The sequence below is a fragment of the Corythoichthys intestinalis genome, chromosome 7 (assembly GCF_030265065.1).
Source record: "Corythoichthys intestinalis isolate RoL2023-P3 chromosome 7, ASM3026506v1, whole genome shotgun sequence".
Taxonomy (NCBI): Eukaryota; Metazoa; Chordata; class Actinopteri; order Syngnathiformes; family Syngnathidae; genus Corythoichthys; species Corythoichthys intestinalis.
Window position 1 is genome coordinate 21,506,076 of NC_080401.1, and position 22,004 is coordinate 21,528,079.

The window sequence follows — 22,004 nt, forward strand, 5'->3', positions numbered from 1 at the left end:
ATGGTAGAACAGTTGCACCATCAGGGATCCAAGAGAAGGAAGGCACGTGAGCAGATGCAGAGAACGGAGGCTATGAGCCCACAGGACTCTAAGGCAGCTGGGGCAGAGGCCATGGAGGGACACAAGGCCCAAAGCCAGAATCAGGGGCGTATAGAGCCCACAGCCCCTCCACTTCCCCCACCTTCACCACCACCACTGGGGCCACCGGATTACCCACGGCCGAGGCTTGTTTTCCACACCCAGCTGGCTCACGGAAGCCCAACGGGCCGAATCCATGGATTCACCAATGTCAAGGAGCTCTATGCCAAGATTGCTGAAGTTTTCAACATCTCTCCTTCAGAGGTACGAACTGCTTTTTTGAACTGGATTGTGCTCTTTTATTTCATTTGATCTATCCCTTTTGTGGCTTTTATTGGTTGGTTCTCATGAAACACTGTAAAGTGACGCAGTGTTCAGTGTTCCCCTCTTTACATTCACAGTATACTCAATGGGTCACCTTCAGAATTCAGTGACAAACAATAAAAAACATTAAAAATGAGTAAATAAATAAAATCATAACACTTCCTGGCTTGCCACATTGACCATTCCATATATCCTCAACGAATATATTCTACATATGAATCTAGGAATGATGGAAAGAACCTTAAAAAAATATATGGCTTTTGACTGGACGATGACTCTTCTCGTCACACTTGCAATAACATCGTTTCCCATCCAAAACAAAAAGCTTTTAGTGACGATCTTTGCTCTTCTTCTAATGAGGAAGTTGTGTTTTTCAGACAAAACTTAGGAAATTGACCCATCAACAAAAACTGCTTTGCGTTCTGCCACACTATTCAAGCAAATAGCACGTCTGTAGTCTCTTTCCCCTGATTGGCTTGCCATCAGAAGGCGACCAATCCACATTAAGCCACAGTATGACGTATTCATTCCCCAAAGAGCAAAAACATAATTTCCTGTCAAGAGAAGCATTCCAAGACTTTCTTTCCTCCTTTTTTAATGAGGAAATCAATTGTATTTCCGGCAAAACTTCAGTAAAACATCAGAAATTGAACTATTTACAACAGGGGTCTCCAAACCGGTCCTCGAGGGCCGCTGTGGATTCTGGTTTTTGTTCATACCGATCAAGCACAGACCTTTTAACCAATGTGGTTTGTACTAAAACAAGCAGCACCTGACTGCAATCAACTGATTACACTTATAAAACATCAGATTGGTAAAAAGGTGTGGTCTCATTTTGTTGGAGTGAAATCCTGCACTCACTGCGGCCCTATGTGGAATAGTTTGGAGACCACTGATCTACAAGAACCTATTTGCACTCTGACATTTTATTCAACAGATACAGTACTTGCTTGTCACTACCCGATCGTGATGGGTTACCGGATCGCGAAGGATTGCTATTGCACATGCGTGAATCAACGTCACTTCCTCACAAGAATTGACGGCAAATATAGATATATACGTACGTAATAGATTAAATGATAAAAATACATAATTTTTTTCTATTTTTTGGGGGGGTGATAATGGTCTCTGAAGGGTTTACTTGGGGTGAGGGGAGAGGAAGACAGGTGTAAGGAAAGCACTTTTTAAATTCTTGAAAGATGGTAGGGGTGGAGGCATGGGTGCTGCACATTCTTATACATTATATGGCTATTAAAAAAAAAAAAAAAAAAAAAAAAAGATGGCTATATGCACCTGAACGTTGCTTGCAATCCACCATAACTCAAAAGAAGAATTTTAACGTGCCGCAATGCCTATGATGCCGCGATGCCTAAGATGATAATGTGTTATATTTGGCAAAATAAAAACATTGTTAGTCGAACCACATGGCAGACCTTTATATGTCAAAATCTCTTGCATTTATAAGCATAAAGCCAACGGAGGAAGTGACGTAGCGCAGTCACGTGAACAGCCGGTCACAACTGGGTAGCCGTAGTGCGCATGCGCGTTAAAAGTCTTTTTCTCTTGATTAATAGCGGATTGCAAAGCAACTTTCAGATGCATACCGCCACCTTATGTACAAGAATGTGCAGCACCCAGCCCTCCACCCATACAATCTATACTGTACATAAACGTAATGTCTTTCAAGAATTTAAAAAGTGCTTTCCTTCCATACTTAACTGTCTTCCTCGCTCCTCACTCAAATTAAACCCTTCAGAGACCATTCACGCTGTTAAAATTTAAACAAAAAACTTTATTCAAACGTTACAGACTTTATTATAATATACACGTTTTTTCAAATAGCTATAGGTTAACTAGCCTTTTTAGTTAGTCTTTAAAAAGATGTATGGTATGTAAGAAACAGTGTTACTGTAAAAATGTACAAAGGCTTTAGAGTCCATATGTGAATATAATTTGTTTGAGGTTATTATCTACACATGTACATTAAAACTGTTTCAACATTGAAAGACATTGTGTTTTGTTCTATCTGCGGCATAATCATTGAGTGGTTTCTTGAGATTCATTTAAAAAATATATATTTTCACTCCAAAAACTAAGGAAAAATGCATTATCATTTAATCTATAACGTACATGACAACATCTGTTGTCAATGCTCAAGAGAAAGTAAAGTCGGTTCACGCAGGCAGTAGCAATCTGTGGCGATCCTGTAGCCCACCACGATCAGGTAGTGACTTTGCTTTCCGTCATGGCTTGAATTAAGTTCTGTTCAGTTTGTGCCCTAGTGTTTCTTGTCCATGTGATTACACATTGATTTTACCTGTTGCAGCCTGCTTCTTGTGTCTTGACCAATCGTATTGTACCTTTTGTATCAACTACCTGTGTCTCATTGTCTCGTTACCCCATCTGCTATCCGTTCTTGTTGGGTCATTGTCTATTCGATGTCGATATCCTGGCCAAGACTTTGTGTTCCTGTTTCTCCGATCTTTTTGTTTGTACCTTGTGTTTTTGTTGTTTGTTTTTGTTGTTGTTTTTGTTGAATTTTTCGCCACCGTGCCTTACTTCGCATTTGTTTCACTGCTTTTGAGTCCTCCATGCCCCCCTGCCATTACACTTCCTGCTCACACCTAGAGCTCCCGCCTCTTTCTCCGGATTGGCTCGAACATTAAATGACTGGAGAAGTGGTTGGACAGTATAGGTTTACGAGAAGGTACTGGTTGATGAATCAATGAATCAGGACGTACAGTCTCTGTTGAGATCCTGCCATATATTCCGCTTGCAATGCTTTGATGCGTTTCTCCTTCTGTCTGCAGGCTGCATGGGCATGAGAAGGGCCGATCTCTTCAGGAGTGAGGCTAACCAGGAACACATGTGACTCATTAGTAGAGCCTTTTCAAGCCAAACATACCAATTGGCAGAAGATTGCAGCATTAGCATTGTTAGTAGCCTCGCTCCTGAGAAGACCATGCTTTTTCGAGTACTCGATTCATAACTGTTCCTGTTAGGTTTTGTGTTGGTTTTCTCCTAGTGTGACTTGTCTCTGTGATTGCCCATTGATTTCACCTGTTGTACCTTTTCCTAGTGTATCCTGCAATCTGCATCCTACTGTGTTACCCAGCTGTTCCTCGTTGTCTCGTTACCCCTTGTCTGCGTGTGTGTATATAAGCACCCAGTTTCTTGTCACTCCTTGTTGCATCATTGTCAAAGTCTGTCTACGTCCATGTCCACATTCTGGTCAGCATTCTCGCGTCTCTCCAAGCCCTCGTGTTCCCCTCAGTAAGTTTTGATACCCAGCCTTTTGTTAGTAACCTGAGTTTTGTTTGTCGCTGTGTTTTTTTAAATCTCATCATTATTTGTTGGTACTCTGTTTTTCGCTTGCCATAATTAAATCATTTTGCACCGTCAATCTGCCTCGCCTCCTTTCCCTGCATTTGGGTCCACACACCACCTGCCTGCCCGTTTCCTGAAAGTTCCAGTGAGTTATTTTGTCCTGGTCACCTATTTGTTCTTCCAGAAAGTTCATTTTTCCCTTTATTGAGATTTAGATTTTTAATTTAAATTTTGAGAATTCTGTAAATCCTAAACCATCTCTGCAACTGGGTGTTTTTCTCACTGACTGTAACAGTCTTGCTTGTGAGGCTACTTTATCAGTTAATACAATATAATAGTTTGGAGTTTTATCAACATTCAGTGCAAGAGGTCCTACTAATGTTTACATTATCACAATTCCATTAAACTGGCCCAATCGTCCAATACAATATAACGCCTACATGAAATTACAGTATATTAAATGACTCCCAACAGTTTTTGATTCATTTATACATCATCATTGGGTCGCTTATCCTCACAATGGTCGTGGGGGTGCTGCAGCCTATCTCATCCAACTATGAGCAGTAGGCGGGACCGGCCATGCACCCTGAATTAGTTGCCAGCCAATGCACGCACTCACTCATATATAGGGACAATTAAGTGTTCAATCAGCCTGCCATGCATGGTTTTGGTATACAAGAGGAAACCACAGTGCACGGAAAAAACCCACACAGGCATACATGCAGACTCCACACAGGAAGGCCGCAACCCTTCATCCCAGAACTGTAAGGCGGACTTGCTAACTACCAATGTTCCCTCTAATTTTTCATGTGTCTGAGCAGACACACTAGCTCCCTGAGCACACTGCGGAACACGGTGAGCAACATCAGATGTGTACTGGTGTGTGCACCAGTATCATGCCTGTTCAAAACCTCGGATCATAGCAAGTTACATGGCTTATTGAAAGAATAAAATTACAGCAGCAATTTTCATTATTTTAGTTTGAATATAATTGATTTGGCCCACTTAAAATGAAAAAGACCAAAATCATGTCGTTCATGAAATGTGTACTGTTATACATTATGTGAGAGTCCTGCTTTAACCATAGCAAGAGTCCTGCTTTGGACTGTGTAAGGTCCAGTTGTGGCATGGCTGAGTGAATAAATAAAACAAAATTAACAACCACAATGGGAGTACAGTATATCAAACTCCTACATTAAAACTGTTAAGACAATTAAGACACTCAAGATTCCTATCCTCTGTGCCTGACCAGCTACACTGCAAAAAAAAACTTAAAACTAGTTAAATTTCCTTGTTTTCAGTGTAAATCTACTTGAAAAAAGGGAAATTATCTGCGAGTGCTTCAAGTAAATTTTACTCAGATTTCTTGAAGAAAAATAGCTTGCTGAACCCTCGTGAGTATAAGCATCTCTGAAAATGAATGAATGAAAATAAGCTTAAAATACTTATTTTAAGCAATAAATTAGTATATTTAATCTTTAAAAAGCTTTGTAAGGTCAGAAACGTTCTTAATTCAAGAATAGCTATTGTGCAAAACATTATTTGCAAGCATTTTTTTCTTTATTTAGGTGAAAAACGTCCAACTTTTAGATGTATGGGCTTAATAATAACAAATAGCTATATTGACTTAAAGTCAGTGGAATAATCTGACGCATTAATCTGTTAACTAGTCTTTAACGCTCAAAACAAGATGGAGAAAATTATATGACTAGATTCAAGAAAATATATCTAATTAAGACATTATAAATTTGCAGTGTATACAGGGCAGGGTTAGAAAAAAATAAAAACGACAGAAAAAAAAATCTCATTCAATTTCACTGCTTGTTCTTCTGTTTGCACATACTCCGACAGCCATTCCATTTCAACTCATTTGCTCCCAGAAACGTATAAATACGTTCTATTTTTAAATGCTTCATTGTCCCAAGAACATATTTATATGTCTTTTGCGTTTTTTATTTCTACAAGAAGAATCTATTGCTTGCGAGCTATCTGAGAAACAAAAAACAAGGCTCCAAACCCATTTTAAAGCAATAAAACTGGCCACTGGAGGGCAGTAGTGCATTTTGTAAAGACCCGCAACCCAATTCAACAGCAATGAAAGGCCGGGCAGCACGTTCGCAGCGCTGGCAGCAGTATGCCAGGCGGCGGAGACCGAACAAAACAACCGAGAGGGCGCCTGGAATGCCCGGCGCTGGACGACGGAGCTAAACGACTGAGACCCTAACTCGCCAAGCAGACCCCGCAGAGATTAAAAAATAATCCATCTTTGTTAGACAGACAAGATGAGGGAAAAGTTTACACGGCAGACGCAGCGACAACGGCGTCATCTCGGCGACAACAGGCGTCATCGCTCAGTAGTCATGTGTAAACAAATTGTTACTTTGCTATCAAAAGCGCTATTTGTCTTGTTCATTATGATATTTTGCAAGAGCAAAACATTATTCAGATGTTTGGGATGTAACTAATGCAAAAAATAGCTGTTAAAGTCAAAGTTATGTTTGAAATGCATGCGTTTACAAAAAGCTCATTTTCTCCATTTTTTCATCAGAAATTGGAAAATTGCTCAAACTAAGCTATTTTCTAATGCTGATTTCTAAAGAATGGAAAAAGATATGAGCTTACTTTTTTTTCTGCTGAAAGAAAAGAGTCTAATCTTTCTTTTGGTGGGTTCCCTGTTTATATAGCAATAGACCCTACCCACCGACGTCACAAAATCACGTGCTCGCTGTATAGTTCCGCCCCCTTGTCCGTCATTTTGTGTCTGTATTATCAATGGTCTCAATTGATCGAGCAATTTATAATGCATTTCATGGAAGACCCGGTGCTTTCGGATGCCGTAAACTCACTTGATGCGTTGCATAAAAGGCGTTATGTGGAAAAGCTTCAGTTTATCCATTCGCCAGATCCATATTTGATGCCTGAATCGATGTTTTTCGACCCGCTGTCTCCGCCGTATTTGCCTGACATCTGCTAGCTACCCTGATATGTACAAGTATCTTGTCCACACAAAGTCAGCCTATTCTCACGAAAGTTTGAAAAACTTTAAGAGCTTGGAGGCTTATAAATACTTCGTTGCTGGTTGGGTGAAACAGGTCCTCGTCCATGAAAATTCGGCAGGAATCTATCTTGTGCTTGGAAAGGTGAGTTACGAAATTTTCAATTCAAAATCTTTTGTTATTGCTAACATCCACTGTGGGGGGATGGCGTGGCTCAGTGGTAGAGTAGTTGTCCCCCAACCCAGAGGTTGTGGATTCAGTTCTCTGCCCTGATGAACTTGCCTAAGTATCCTTGAGCAAGATACTGAACCTCACATTGCTCCTGGTGCTGCGTCACCAGTAGGTAGATGGCAATATAGTGTAAAGCGCTTTGAGCGCCTTGAAAGGTGGAAAAGCGCTATATAAGTATAACACCATTTACCATTTACCACTGTCAAGTCTAATGTATTTCATGTCGTTTGTCAATGGAGTTAGGGCTTTTAATGTTTATATGGTTTAGCGATAGCACTCTCACTACATACATACGTGTATGTTGTCGGCGATTAGCCTAGCAATGATCTTAATTGAGGTTGTCAGCCCAAAACCCTCTAAATATATATTAAATGCATCTTACCAGATATAAAATGACTACTACATAATCTGTGGTAATCGTTTGGAGCCCAGTTTTCTCGTCGAATTGCAGCAGCCCATCTCACTCTCTTCTCTCCGGGTCTCTCGGAATCCGGTAGAACTTCAAGTCTCTCCGTCTTCTCCGTCTATCTTCTCTGTTATTGCAACCGACCGCCACACACACCTTCACCATTTTGATTATTAATGTTAACGAGCAGAAAAACACGTCGTAAATAGGAGGAATGTACGTAGCCGTAACAGGTAAACATGATGTGTTGACGGACAATTGGGCGGCACCAGCCAGGAGGAAGGAGTTGTGACGTCACGTGGGTAGGGTCTATAGAACAGAATTTTCTGTGGGCCTTGCAAAATTAGTCAAAATCCAGAAAAATGACCGGGAGCGAAGGGCCTTGCTCTGGTGAAAATGGCTGGGAGTGAATGAGTTAAAAGAACCACTTTTTTTTTTTTTTTTCATTGGTTTGATGAGTGTAGTATCGCTGCCCGTTCCTTTCGCCATGATGAGGGGTGAGCATTTGCGTCTCTTAACTCTGCTGCACTGTTGTTAGCTAGCTAACTTGCATGGTGCGTATGGGCAGGGCACATATGCACAACACTGTCAATGCTATGATTAGCTGCGTAGCGCATTTGAAGTGAACTGTATCATATTATTGGCTAGACACCTGTTGCTCATTGAGTTACGTTGCAAAATGGTACAGAAAACAATTTCGTTGGTCTAATGAACTCGATTTTATCAGTTCTAAAATGAGATACTAATTAATACTGTAGCGCTTGCAAAGATTGGCAGCGGAATGTTGCCTCAGTAAATCAGCACAGGAGTCAGGCTCACTTTTCTCCACCAATGGGAGCGTTGCGTTGCTGAATCGAATGCACCAATAGGAGCGTCACGTTGCCGTATCGAACGCACCGTTTGGAGTGTCACACAGACACATCACAGTGGCGCCGACAATTGTCCTAGTCGCGTTGCCGAATCGAACGCATCAGTAGGAGTGTCGCGCTGACACATCACTGCTGCGCTGATAAACAGTAGTCCTACTGACGCTACAATATGTTTCTGATGAATTTTATTTTGTGCGCTGCTATATTTTCTACGGTGGCCGAGAGGTGTCGGCCACCGTACTCCGGTGGCCGAGAGGTGTCAGGCGAAATGCAAAGTCCAAACACTTTGCAAATAGAAAAAGCACGAACGCCAATTGCAAACGCTTTGCAAAAGATAAAAAGCACGAATGCAAACTGCCACAACACGATCTCCAATTCCTAAAGTGCGATCGCAAATTGGCAAAAGCACGAACCCCAATTTCCACAACACGGCAGCAATTGGCTCGCAGCACGAATGCAAATTGCCACAACACAATCCCCAATTCCTAAAGCGCGATTGCAAATTGGCAAAAGCACGAAGCCAATTGCCAAAACACGACAGCAAAGGGTTCGCAAGACAATTGCAAAGACGATGACCCAGAAGTTAAAAAAATAAATAGATAATGAAAAAGACGACACTTTGTATATTGCTATATGTGCTTTGTGACCATCTCTACGGGCCTCCGTAAAGTTGCCCCCCCCCCATCAGATGCAAATTTATATAAAAATGATGTTAATCGTTTGTGCTGCAACGGTTTTGTAGATACAGTATGATGCTTTTATTGAGATATTAATTATGAGCGGGGACGTCACTCGTAGCTTTTTCTTAGCTTAGCTCCCGCAGCTAATGGAGCGTACCAACTTTCTCATTAACAGAGGGGTGTCCTAACAAGGCTAGCACGAACGTAACGCAAACAAATTCGGGTCCATTTTGCAGCAAATTGAGGGGCTTGAAATATTAATTTCGAGTGATGACATCCCTCTAAGCCCCCATTTTACTGCAAAATGGACCCGAATTTGTTTGCGCTACCTTCGTGCTAGCCTTGTTAGGACACCTCTCTGTTATTGAGAGAATTGGTACGCTCCATATGCTGCGGGAGCTAAGCTAAGAAAAAGCTACGAGTGACGTCCCCACTCGTAATTAATATCTCAATAAAAGAATAATACTGTATCTACAAAACCGTTGGAGCACAAACGATTGACATCATTTTTATATAAATTTGCGTCTGATGGGGGGGGGGCAACTTTACGGAGGCCTGTAGAGATGGTCACAAAACACATATAGCAATATACAAAGTGTCGTCTTTTTTATTATTTATTTATTTTTTTACTTCTGGGTCATCGTCTTTGCAATTGTCTTGCAAGCCTTTTGCGGTCGTGCTGCGAGCCATTTGCTGTCGTGTTGTGGCAATTGGCGTTCGTGCTTTTGCCAGTTTGCAATCGCGCTTTAGGAATTGGGGATTATGTTGTGGCAATTTGCATTTGTGCTGCGAGCCATTTGCTGCCGTGTTGTGGCAAGTGGGGTTCGTGCTTTTGCCAATTTGCGATCGTGCTTTAGGAATTGGGGATCGTGTTGTGGCAGTTTGCATTCATGCTTTTTATCTTTTGCAAAGCGTTGGCAATTGGGGCTCGTGCTTTTTCTATTTGCAAAGTGTTTGGACTTTGCATTTCGCCTGACATCTCTCGACCACCGTAATTTTCTTGTGTGCTGAGTATGTGCAAGCAGTGCACGTTTGCGCATGCGCGCAGCTTAGAGGGAACATTGCTAACCACTCAGTCACATTCCCGCCAAAATGCTTCCAGTATTTCTTAAATGTTAAAAATTCTGATTGCTGTGCAGCACCTGTAACTATAAGACTCTCTAATTTGTATATATTGATTTGAACAATCTGTCTTGGACTGTTTCATACAATTCTCTGAACAGTAAAACATCTGCAATGCCAATCTGTAGAGTTATTAAGACCGTTATGAAGGCTTTTCCTATCTGCAATACTATTTGAAGGACAGGAGATTAGACCAAGTATATTCCACAGCAGCCAACCTTCATGTTCTTATCAAGAAGACACTAGCCACAATTATGCTGACGTGACTGGCTGAAGTTACACAAGATGTTACACCTTCATGTTCCATGTTATCACCATGAATAAAACATGGACATTCATGACCTCAGAATATGATCAACATGTTATGATGATTACATTTTCATTAATGATCATTTAGGTATATTTCTCAAGTAGTATAATCATTTAAAACAGCACAAATTATATGTATTACTCAGCATGCCATAATGGCATGGGCTTTCAAAAAAAAAAAAAAAAAAAAAAGTCCATACAATTGATGAAAAAACCTAGTGGGAGTTTTATTTGTATATATATTTTTTTAACTTAAATATTTTTCCCAAGTAACTTATTTGTGTACAAATCATCAAACAGCAGTCAGATGTGTGCTAAGGATGTTCATAATAAGCTGCACATCCTTGCTCTCATTACTTAGAAAGTAGCTACTGACTTAGGGTAAAAATGCAGCTACATGACAAAAAAGACCTTGAACTGTAGTCAGGCTGCAGTATCTCATGTGCGCAATATCTAAGATTGTAAGTGGAATTGCAAAAGGTCAGATAACACATGACTGTGGTTATCTTGCATTTCTCTGGTGTCTTATGAAATAAAATATTTGTAGCAGTTTAGAGTTTGCTGTTGCTGTTATTTATTATAATTATTGCTATTACTATTATTATGGTGTCTGTGTATTTTTACTTGGCATTTGGTATTGTCATATGACAAAAATCGAACTATTCTGGACGGTGAAAGTTGCACAGTCATTTGTAATTGCAATTGGAGAAACACATATTTAGTTTTGCTTAGAAATAGGGAATTGTAGATTAAAACCAACACTGAAGAACACGTAATTACAAATAAAAATGTATAAATGAAGTGAGTATGGCCACACTTCTGGCTATTCGTTTGAATTTGTGTCCCCCTGCTGTTTAAACCCTGTATAGCACAGTTGACCGGTTACTACACACTACGTCACTGAACATTACGCTGTAAAAATAAAAATAAATTCAAGGTTTTGCTCAACATATTTATATACATTTATTGGAATAAAAAAATAATGGGAGCAAAAGTAATGTGAATTTCATATGGATTAATCAAGCACCCTTCTCAAAATTTCCACAAAGGAATAGTTAAGCATAACATTTTCCGCTTATTCCTGCTGCTTACAATTATTTTTATACGTGTAACTTTTCTGATGTAACAGGCTTTTGTGTTTAGTGTCAAGTTTGTCAACATACCATTGACATAACTGCAATGTGGGTATTATTAAAGCACTTGCAAAATTATGCGCTAAAATTAATTCCCCTTTTTAACCTTTCATTCAAAAGTGAGGTGTTTAAGTGCAAAACAATTATGTTAAAAAGAAAGAAAGAAAGAAAGAAAGAAAGAAAGATAGAAAAAGAAAAATAGAAGAATGAGTTGCATACTGCGCCTACACAGTTTATCACAATAGAACATTGTATTTGTTATAGTACATCATTCTAAAAGTGAAGCTCACCTGCACTATAGATTTTATCACAAGAGTTAAGTTTTCAAAGATTAAGGATTGATCATTTCTAATATAGCATTTAGTTTCTCAGACTTGAATTGCGTTACTGAAACAAAGAAACAAGATTATTATGATTAAAATCCGATTATTAATTGACATGCACCTTTACTTGCCGGTTCTCCTTTCAGATCTTATTCTGTACCCTCAACTCCCATAAAGTTGACATGCAGAAGTTACTAGGAGGGCAAATTGGGCTAGAAGACTTCATATTTGCTCATGTCAGAGGAGAAACTAAGGAGGTGGAGGTGGTGAAGACAGAGGATGCTTTGGGCCTTACCATCACAGACAATGGTGCTGGATATGCATTTATCAAGGTGAGCAAGGACAGTGAAAGAATTTTTATCTTTAGAGTTGATATTGAAAGTTTTTCACCTGCTTTTAAAAAGACAAGTAAGTGGTCGGCAAACTAAAGCTGGCAGTGGATTCTGTTTCCCCTCAGAGAATAAAGGAAGGCAGCACAATAGATCAGCTGAAAACTGTGTGTGTCGGTGACCACATCGAGGCCATCAATGACCAGAGCATTGTTGGATGTCGACATTACGAAGTGGCCAAGATGCTGAAAGAGCAACCAAGAGGCATTCCCTTCACTTTGCGTTTGGTTGGACCCAAGAGGGCCTTTGGTGAGATGTACAGTAGTTTTTAAAATGTTATGCACACAGATATAGTGCATATACAGGATAAGAGCAAAACACATGAAGGGGTAACATTACTGGACCGTGGAGATAAAACACAAATATGCAAAACAGCTGCAACATATTAGGTAAATCCCATTCCGGGAAAAAGCCCAAGCCAACAGCTAACCTTGTTCAGATCAATTGGATTCATATCAATTATAAAGTACTGCTTCAAAACAACAATGTCAACATGTGGCTGTCAGAAATACCTGGAAAGAAAGATAAAAAAGCCCTGCATAAGGGAGTGATGGATGGTGGCACAATCCTAATGGAAAGCTCATGTTCGAAAATATCAAAACAACTCAAGGAAGAATAATAATAATGCAGATGCAGCTGAGTCTTCACTAAGTTATTTATTTTAGCACTATGAAGACTTTGAAATAATGTTATATTGGGCTGTCCCAAACGATTATTTTAGTCTGCAGACTTTTTTTTAACGATTAGTTGACTAGTCTAATAATTTTTTTTTCTCTTTAACTAATCTTGCAATTCAATTTTTGTAGAGAATTAGTAATTCCTAAAAACATTTTGGAACACTTACATTCTACAAATAAAGACACAAATAACAAGTATAAATCACAGATAAACACTGCGGTTCAATGCTGATGGCATTAATTATGGGAAAAGAATGGAATGTAAACAGATTCAGAACACTGTGACTTCTCTTGTCCAACAGGATTCAAAACAATTTTTACTTCCTCTTTTTGTGGTATGACTATATTGTTCACTTGTCCAACCAGATTCAAAACAAGTCTTACTTTCTATTTTTGTGGTATGTTTATATTGTTCTAAGCATTAGAGTGAGAACCAACACAGTAGAAAAATAAATGTCACGTATCACTCGAGTGAAGTACATGAAAAAAAAACTTGATGATGCACTTTGATGCGACGCTATGTCGGAGAATAGGGCCAAATAAATAAATTAAAAAATAAAGGACTATGAAATTAAAGTCGTACTATTGATACGAGAAAAATAAAGTCACAATATTGCGTAGGGGTAATGTAGTTGTGAGCCATTACGCACTTTACGTACATGTACCTTAGGTGGGAGCTACGACGAAGTGTTAGTATAAATTACTCTATTAATAATAATTTGATGTAGATGAGGCAAAATAATAAGGATTTATTTATTTGTAAAATTGATTCTAAAACACAAGATACTTTCAATGCTTCTTATTTTGTCACGGACAAACACCCCACGTAAAGTATGTAGCTGCTTATTCAGTTACATTAGCACGATGTAATAAAACAACTTTTTTTCTCTTAATATTAATTTGACAATTATTCTCGTAGTAATAGTTCAATTTTTTTCCCCTCGTACTATTACTATGAGAATAAAAGTCGGTGTGGCGGAGGTTTTGTGATAATTTAAAATAAGTTGCGCACATGCAGGCACACAGAAGAGGACCCAAAACGCGGCGGCCCAGAGTTTGCCTGTCTAAAACTCAAATAACACATGAGTCTTTTGTACAGTCCGATTATTACTTAGGGTTGGAGTCTTCCTGTCGGTGACCTTTTGACCGGGAAACAAAATATAGAGTATTAATGGAAAAAATAAACAAGTGTGTACAAGTGATTAGACTATGAGAAAGCAATGTAACTGAAGGTCTCCTTTAAGTGACATTAATAGGAATCATACTTTTCTATTCCTACATGCCGTATTTTTCGAATTATAAATCGCACCGGAGTACAAATCGCATTTTTGGGGGAAATTTACTCGATAAAATCCAACACATAGAACAGATATGTCATCTTCAAACGCAATTTAAAATAAAAATAGAATAGAGAACAAAATGCTGAATAAGTGTACAGTATGATAAAGATTATGTTACATGATGCATGAGCAATGAAATGCAAACGTGGCCGGTATGTTAATGTAACATAGCAATTAAGAGTTATTCCGATAACTATAGCATAAAGAACATGCTAAAAAGTTTATCAAACCATCAGTGTCACTCCAAAACACCAAAATAACATGTAAAATGATATAATAATGTGTTAATAATTTCAGACATAAGTCGTTTCAGAGTATAAGTCGCACCCACAGGCAAATTATGAAAAAAACTGCGACTTATAGTCCGAAAAATACGGTAATGTGTGCCATTGTGCACTAAGCAAGGTCATTGAGCTTATGTGAAGATGAGTTTGATTAAGAAAAACTTAAGAGCCTCTTGTCTTTCATCAGGTCCAACATCGGTGACGTGTGGCTGTATATTTGTTCTACTTGTTTAATGAGGCACTGGGCACAGAGCTTTTTCTTTCACTGTATCTATTTAGTGCATGCAGTTTTCAGGGTTATATGACAGGGAAATACCTATATTGATGGCTCAACAATATAAAAGCCCCTCTATTATCATAATTAAACTAGTAATTGCCTCTTGTCAGAGGAAGTTTTGGATTGTCCACTGTATCCCCCTCACAACCAGCAATAACACGGTCAGTGATGTAACGCGTAAACTGTAAATACTAAGTTTTTGGTGGGAAATATTGCCAATGCGTCTTATTGTAAGTAATGCGTACTTTACTTGCCAGGCACATATATTATATATAAACATAAGAACTTTTCTCCTTACAATTAATAGTCAAGTGTACTGTAATAGGGGTCCAAAACATTTTTGATTAAAAAAACCATTTTTTGTTTGTGTGTAGATATGATTGGAATGAGGACCAAAGCTCCGAAGTCTAATGAAGGCAAAATAGTCAATGGAAGGGAAACCCTGCGTCTTCGTTCGAGAGGTTCAGCTACTGTCCAGGAAGTGGTGAGTTTACAGGATAATGGCCCACTATCAGCGGCTGTACACTTCTTGGAGAAATTTCCCCACACTTCAGAAGTTTAGCTAACTATACCAACATGTTAATTTACTTTATATCAACAACACCAACACCTAACATGAACCAGTTACCCAGGAAATGACAACTCTTCACAATAACCTTTGTGTTTCATTTTCTGAATGGCTTCATCATTTGGATACACTATATTGTACGACTTGATAATTACATCCCTCCAGCCATTCAATTTGTTTTGCTAATCAGGTTGTAGTGCAACAGTTATGCAAGGAAACCCAAACTTTACTCTGCCCAGTCACCTCTTCCATCTCTTCTAAGATTATCTCAAAATGCAAAAGGCTAGCAGGCTAGCAGAGAGACAAAAGCTGTATCCCAATTCAGGGTCTGCAGTCTGCAATTTTCTCAACACATAGGACCCTCCTGGACACAGAAGCTCTTCTCCGGTATCCAAATGGGATAAGCGAGACTTTGGTGTATTTCCTGGTTGCTCGTGACTCTTCATGTAATAATGAAATGAATTTAAATCAATTAAAATATAATGAAATAATAAAGACTTATAGAGCAATCTCTGAACTACAAACATTTGTAAAGTGTTGAGCTACCTATTAGACTTATATTTAAACTGAATGATGAAGTAATAATAAGTAAAAAGCTTAAAGTAAAAACTCATGCAAAAAAGTTAGATGCCACACTTTAAGATGATTTATTCCAGCCATGGCAGCAGTACGAAAACCATTCTTTGACATGGCTATTCCCGAAGCATTGTAGCGTTGCGTCCTCCAAAATTGCTCAAATCGGGTGTCGTAGTCAACATGTGAGTGCGTGAGAGGTTGTTGAATGAATTGGGACAGGCCTTCGCATTGTCTTATGACGTAACTGGCCTTCAAATGCAGACTCTGGGTGTGTTTTGGTTACAAAGTATAAAAAGAACAGAAAAAAATATTAAATGAAAAGAACAAGAGAAGGAGGGGGGAAAAAGAATTTTGCTTCTGTGTGCTGGTATGGCGCATACATCTGACTGGCTCTAATGACTGCAGCATCAGACACAAGCAGATAGTACCAGTAGACACCCTATTATGTGAAGAAAAGCATTTTTAATCTCTGCTATATTGGATGGGCTTCCTCACTTTAACAGACCTTTCACATAAAAAATCTCAGCTTGTCACGGAACGAGGGGGGACGAGCGGTGCGGACCCAAAAGCAGGGAAACAAATGCAAAACAGGGCAGAGAGGCAAGGACGGGTGGCGGTGAACTCAAAAATGGTTTAATAATAATTAACAAAAACACAAAGTATCAACAAAAGGACAGCGGATCAAATAAAAGGCATCAAAACTTAAACAGGGAATGCAGGGCTTAGGCGTAGATATCGACACACTGGGATAGACCACGACAATGATGCAACAAGGAATGAAGAAAGAAGAAGAAACTGGGAGCTTATATGCACACACAGACAAGGGGTAAGGAGACAACGAGGAACAGGTGGGTGACACAGGAGGATGCAGGTTGGAGGATACACTAGGAGTAGGAACAACAGGTGAAATCAATGGGTAGTCACAGGGACACACTGGGAGGTAACCAACACAAAACACAGCTTTCAATGCCTCCAAGCTGACACTATTCTTCAGTGGTTCACATCCTATTTACATGATAGAGATTTCTTTGTGTCAATTGGAAACTATCAGTCAGAACGAACCAAATTCACGTGTGGAGTCCCTCAAGGGTCAATTCTTGGACCACTCTTATTTAACATCTATATGCTTCCGTTAGCTCAGATAATGGAACAGTATGACATCTCCTATCACGCCTATGCAGATGACACACAACTGTACATTTCTGTGTCCCCACATGATTATAGCCCCTTAGTCTCCCTGAGTAAATGCATTCGTCAAATCAATGAATGGATGTGCCAGAATTTTCTCCAACTTAGCACAATGTCACTAACAGCTACAAATCAAGTCAGAAACCTTGGCGTAATTATTGACTCAGACCTAAAATTTGATAGCCATCTAAAGTCCGTCACTAAATCCGCTTATTACCACCTAAAAAATATAACCAGAATTAAGGGGCTTCTGACTCAACAAGACATGGAAAAACTTATGCATGCATTCATTTTCAGCAGATTGGACTACTGCAACGGTATATTTACAGGTCTTGATAAAAAATCAGTCAGGAAGCTGCAGCTAGTACAGAATGCTGCAGCCAGAGTCCTCACAAATACAAGGAAGCTGGACCACATTACACCGGTTTTGAAATCGCTACACTGGCTTCCAGTGAGTCAAAGGATAGACTATAAAATACTACTGCTCGTCTACAAAACACTTAATGGCCTTGGACCAAAATACATGCTTGACTTGTTAGATTCCTATGAGACATCTAGACCCCTAAGGTCGTCTGGAACGGGTCTTCTGCGTGTTCCAAGAACAAGAACCAAGCAGGGTGAGGCAGCATTCAGTTATTATGCTCCTCACCTCTGGAACAAGTTACCCGAACGTCTGAAGTATGCTCAAACTGTTAGCTCCTTTAAATCAGGGCTAAAAAAGCTTTTGTTTGGCACTGCATATCCATAACTGTCTATATATTTCAACCTACCTGCCTTCTATTCCTCTTGTGCTTATCTCCATTGCTGATTTCAATGATTATTAGTAGTAGTAGTTTTTGCTTTATTTTTATTTTTGTTTTATTTTTATTTATTTATTTTTATTCTGTGATTAAATGCGATCATTTGTCTTGGTTTTTACGTTGTGTTGATTTAAATGTGATTTTTATGGTCTTCATGTGATGTAAAGCACTTTGAATTGCCTTGTGTTGAATTGTGCTATATAAATAAATTTGCCTTGCCTTGCCTTGCCTCTGCAACCTGCAATAGCCAATCAGTGCAGTCGTACGCAACAGCCAGAGATTGTTGGCAGAATTGCATATTATACCACTTTAAAAGACAAATGTGTAACTTGTGAACGATAATTTTAAACACCAGTATATTTTCCTCCTCCTAGCAGAATGAGTTTGAAGAACGGGCCACCATGAAAGTGGATGATCTGCTGGAAAGCTACATGGGCATCCGAGATTTAGAGCTAGGTAAAACCACCATACTAATATGCACAATTCACAGTTAAAATGCATGGACTGTTGATAAATTTGCACAAAAACAAGACTACTCCTCAGGGAATACTTTATGTAGATTTTTTTTCTCCATTTATCGGAAAAGAATATTTATTGAAAGACTATTTGTGAAGTCAGAGTTGACATCAGATCATGGACTAAAGGGAGGGCCAGTCGCACAACCTTTCATAATTAATTTCATAATTAAAAACAACCAGAATACACCCTGGTTCATAACAGGATTATGAAATGCTTAAATGTTCCAGTTTATTACCTTAAACCATACATCGAATGATAAAAAACATTCAACATACAAAAAACAATTTACAGTCAAGATTTCTGCCAGAATATCATAGCAGTCATAAGCACCCCAAGACTAATACAAACATCCCCAAAAAATAAGAAACAGCAAACTTGCAAACAACATACTGTGCAAACAATGAGGGCTATCCAATATGATCACATAATGAATAGTGATGAAATAAGAAATTTAAAGATCTAGCAGTGGCGATTGCTCTAAGACTGCAAGGGAAGCTCAGCTTACCCTAAAATGTCAAGAAGAAAAAAAAAGTGATCAAATGTATACTGTTGTGAGTACATGACTAAATATGTGCTACAATGCGCTCAACTTTTGTTCAGAATTACATTCTTATAGCTAGTTACGATGTTGTTTTCTTTTCATTCATTCGCACAGCTTCACAGTCCTATGGACTATGTGCGCCTCTGAAGTTTTATTCCAATACAGCAAAAGGAGACAAGTCATTGGCTAAAAGCTGAGTTTATCCCGTCCATCGGACGCTGTGCATTTCTGGGGCTCTATGAGCAGTGGGCAGGGCTCGGCTGGCCCTGATGCTCTGCTTCTCTGTCTGATGATTGCATGATCTGTCTGAGGGTGAATCCCTTTTTAATTGACAGTGAAGTGAGCGAATTAGCGATCTTGTCATATTAACATCCACTTTTTTACATCCAATTTTTATTCTGTTGTTCTGAAACTTTCTGTTGTGCTGAGACTTTCAGAATCATCCTAGCGGCACTTGCTTTGTTAAAAATGACTAGCGAACAATTGAGCTTCTATTTCTGTGTTTTGCTTTTGTAGCTGCTTTAGTTTGGAGGCTTGACTTTTGGCACTCTAGTTTCATTCCCTACCGAGCAGCGGGAGCCACTGAGCCCCTCCACCGTCAAAAAGCACTCACAGATGGACACACTTTGAGCTTCCCTTCACTGGAAGACCAGCATCCGCCAATGCTTTAAAGTGACGAAAGATATATCTTGTAAATTTGACACGCCACAGAGAATATAGTTAAGAATACAAACAAATGTAAATGTTAAATTTAAATAATATATTGGCAAGTACATAAAATACATTGCACAAATAGAACCTGCCTGAGTGTGCTTGATAAAGCTGACCGCCAGCATTTAATCCAATGCTCGGTTCGCCGGCTGAGAGATGCAGTCTGTTTGGCAGTAAGGCTCTGAACCCTGGCAGAATCTGACTTGATCCGTTTGAATTTAGCGCCCCGTTGGAGGAAATGTTGCCTCGGTTTCCATGGTTTTGTCCAGTGAACGCCCTCCAGAGCTTTCTTGGTGGTGCTGCATGTTTTTTTTTTTGTTTAATAAAAAAAAAAAAAAAAAAAAAAAGATACCGTAGTTTGTTTTCTTTTAAGACTTGTCACACAAACTGACCGAAAAAGCAATGTAAGCAGGTAATTAAAATCTTTTAATTAGATGAAGTAAATTTAAAAAAAATATATATATCTGAACTTGTTTTTCTTCCTTTGTGCAGCAACTACCATTGTGGAAGCAGGCAAGGACAAGAAGAACCCTGATGACTTTGCAGAGGCGCTGGACTCAGTTCTGGGAGATTTCGCTTTTCCTGATGTGTTTTTGTTTGACGTCTGGGGAGCAATTGGGGACGTCAAGAATGGGAGAATGTAGAATTTTATTGTGACCATACAGCTGTGTCCTTTAGCACATCCAATTATAAGAAAGCATTGCGGCCTTATTTCTTAGATAAATTATTAATTCATTCATACAAATTTAATGCTTGCATACATTTAATATTTACGCTAGAATCACTTTCTTCTAAAACCATGGCAAATGCAGAAATTAAGGTATTCTCTCTGTTTTGGTCTCTAGACACATTATTGTTCACTTCAAACGGAGGATCTGACCACCATGTATATTTTCAGGTCAAATAAAGTACGCACAGAAAATGTATTGTGATTACAGTACACCCGACCCCTGCTCACTTGAAGCTCAGCAATCGCAAATTCACCCCTTTACACAGATTTATTTTTCATTCTATAGGACGTAACCCACATCATCAACAGACAGCCTCACTTAGTGGCAGGTTTTAATAATTGAGGTTAAAAAAAGCAGCAATTATGATTTGTTTATTTATTTTTTTATTTGTGTGATGAAATCTTGTAAGCAGTATGTGCATGTACATGCTGTTTCAGGATTATGTCACACGGTAAACTTTACTACTGCATTTGTATTTTAACTGGGAGAACAGTTCATAATGGAAATTGTGAAGCTGCTGTTTCAGTGCAGTCATGTCTTGGCTCCTAGTGGAAAGTTACACCTACACCTGTTATATAGACCTCACGGTTATGGTGGATTAAAGAATCAGCACTTTACCTTGCTTGTCTGTCAACATTTATTTCTCTTTTACTTTTGTTAGCTATGGCACACACTATACAATATACAGCAGCTTTGCGTCTCTGTAGCTGAATGGCGTGTTCTTACCATGCAATAAAAAAGCTACTGTAATTTTCGGACTCTAAGCCGCTACTTTTTCCCCTCACTTTGAATCCTGGGGCTCATAGTAAAGTGCATCTTATTTTTTGATTTATTTGGGTTGATAAGTAACACTTAGCAGCGTCATAAGACTGTTATAAGACCGTCATAATTATGACATGATACTGTTATGGGCATTAATTAATGCTTAATGCGGATGACACTTAATGACATCTGTCATAAGCATTGATTAATGCCCATGACAGTTTCATATCATAATTATGACGGTCTAATGATGCGACTGTCAAATAAAGCCTTAATAATTAATTAATATCTTTTGATGTAAATATCCCATAATACAGTGACGAAAGCTGCGGCTTATCTATGAACTTATGCCATGTTCATGTCAAATTTGGTGGGTGGCGGCTTATAGTCAGGTGCGCCTTATAGTCCGAAAATTTTGGTAGTTAGTAAGCTATGCACGTCAATGCTTGGCTGGCATTTTTGTGGTGTTAAGGTGGCTGGACGGTGTGACCCAAAAGCACAGAAATGAAAAGTCTGGAATTCAAAATCCAAGGGTGTGTTTATTAGACAAAGAGGAAAATAAGGAAAGTTGGTGGGAAGTGGTGGCTCTGCAGATTTCTTGCTTGTGCTTGAAGGCTGAGTTGGCTCAGTATTGCTGTAAATAGAGCAAGTAAAAATGAGTCGCAAAGTTAGTAATTAGAGTGGCCTGTACTTTTACCATAAGTGGTGAGGTGAAGCTCTGGCGTTGAATGACATGCAGACTGGTCTCTTATGGTGGCAGGCAGTTGATTGGGAAGTGAAGGCAGGTGTGGAGATTGGTGACAGGTGTGCACAACAGAGTCAGTGAGGAGGTGGAGTAGGATG

The 22,004-nt window shown here is 39.1% G+C and overlaps 1 protein-coding gene across 2 annotated transcripts; it reads left to right on the forward strand.

Moving 5' to 3' along the window:
- Positions 1–20,991, forward strand: gipc3 (GIPC PDZ domain containing family, member 3). 2 transcript variants are annotated; one of them, XM_057840833.1, is made up of 6 exons: positions 1–342; positions 11,945–12,130; positions 12,256–12,436; positions 15,140–15,249; positions 18,272–18,353; positions 20,161–20,991. In XM_057840833.1, exons 1-6 carry the CDS (start codon positions 1–3, stop codon positions 20,310–20,312), a joined length of 1,053 nt encoding a protein of 350 aa, XP_057696816.1. In that variant the 3' UTR covers positions 20,313–20,991. The 2 variants fall into 2 exon arrangements, with proteins under 2 accessions (XP_057696816.1, XP_057696817.1); XM_057840834.1 differs by lacking the exon at positions 1–342 and adding an exon at positions 7,861–7,916.
- Positions 20,992–22,004: the final 1,013 nt, after the last annotated feature.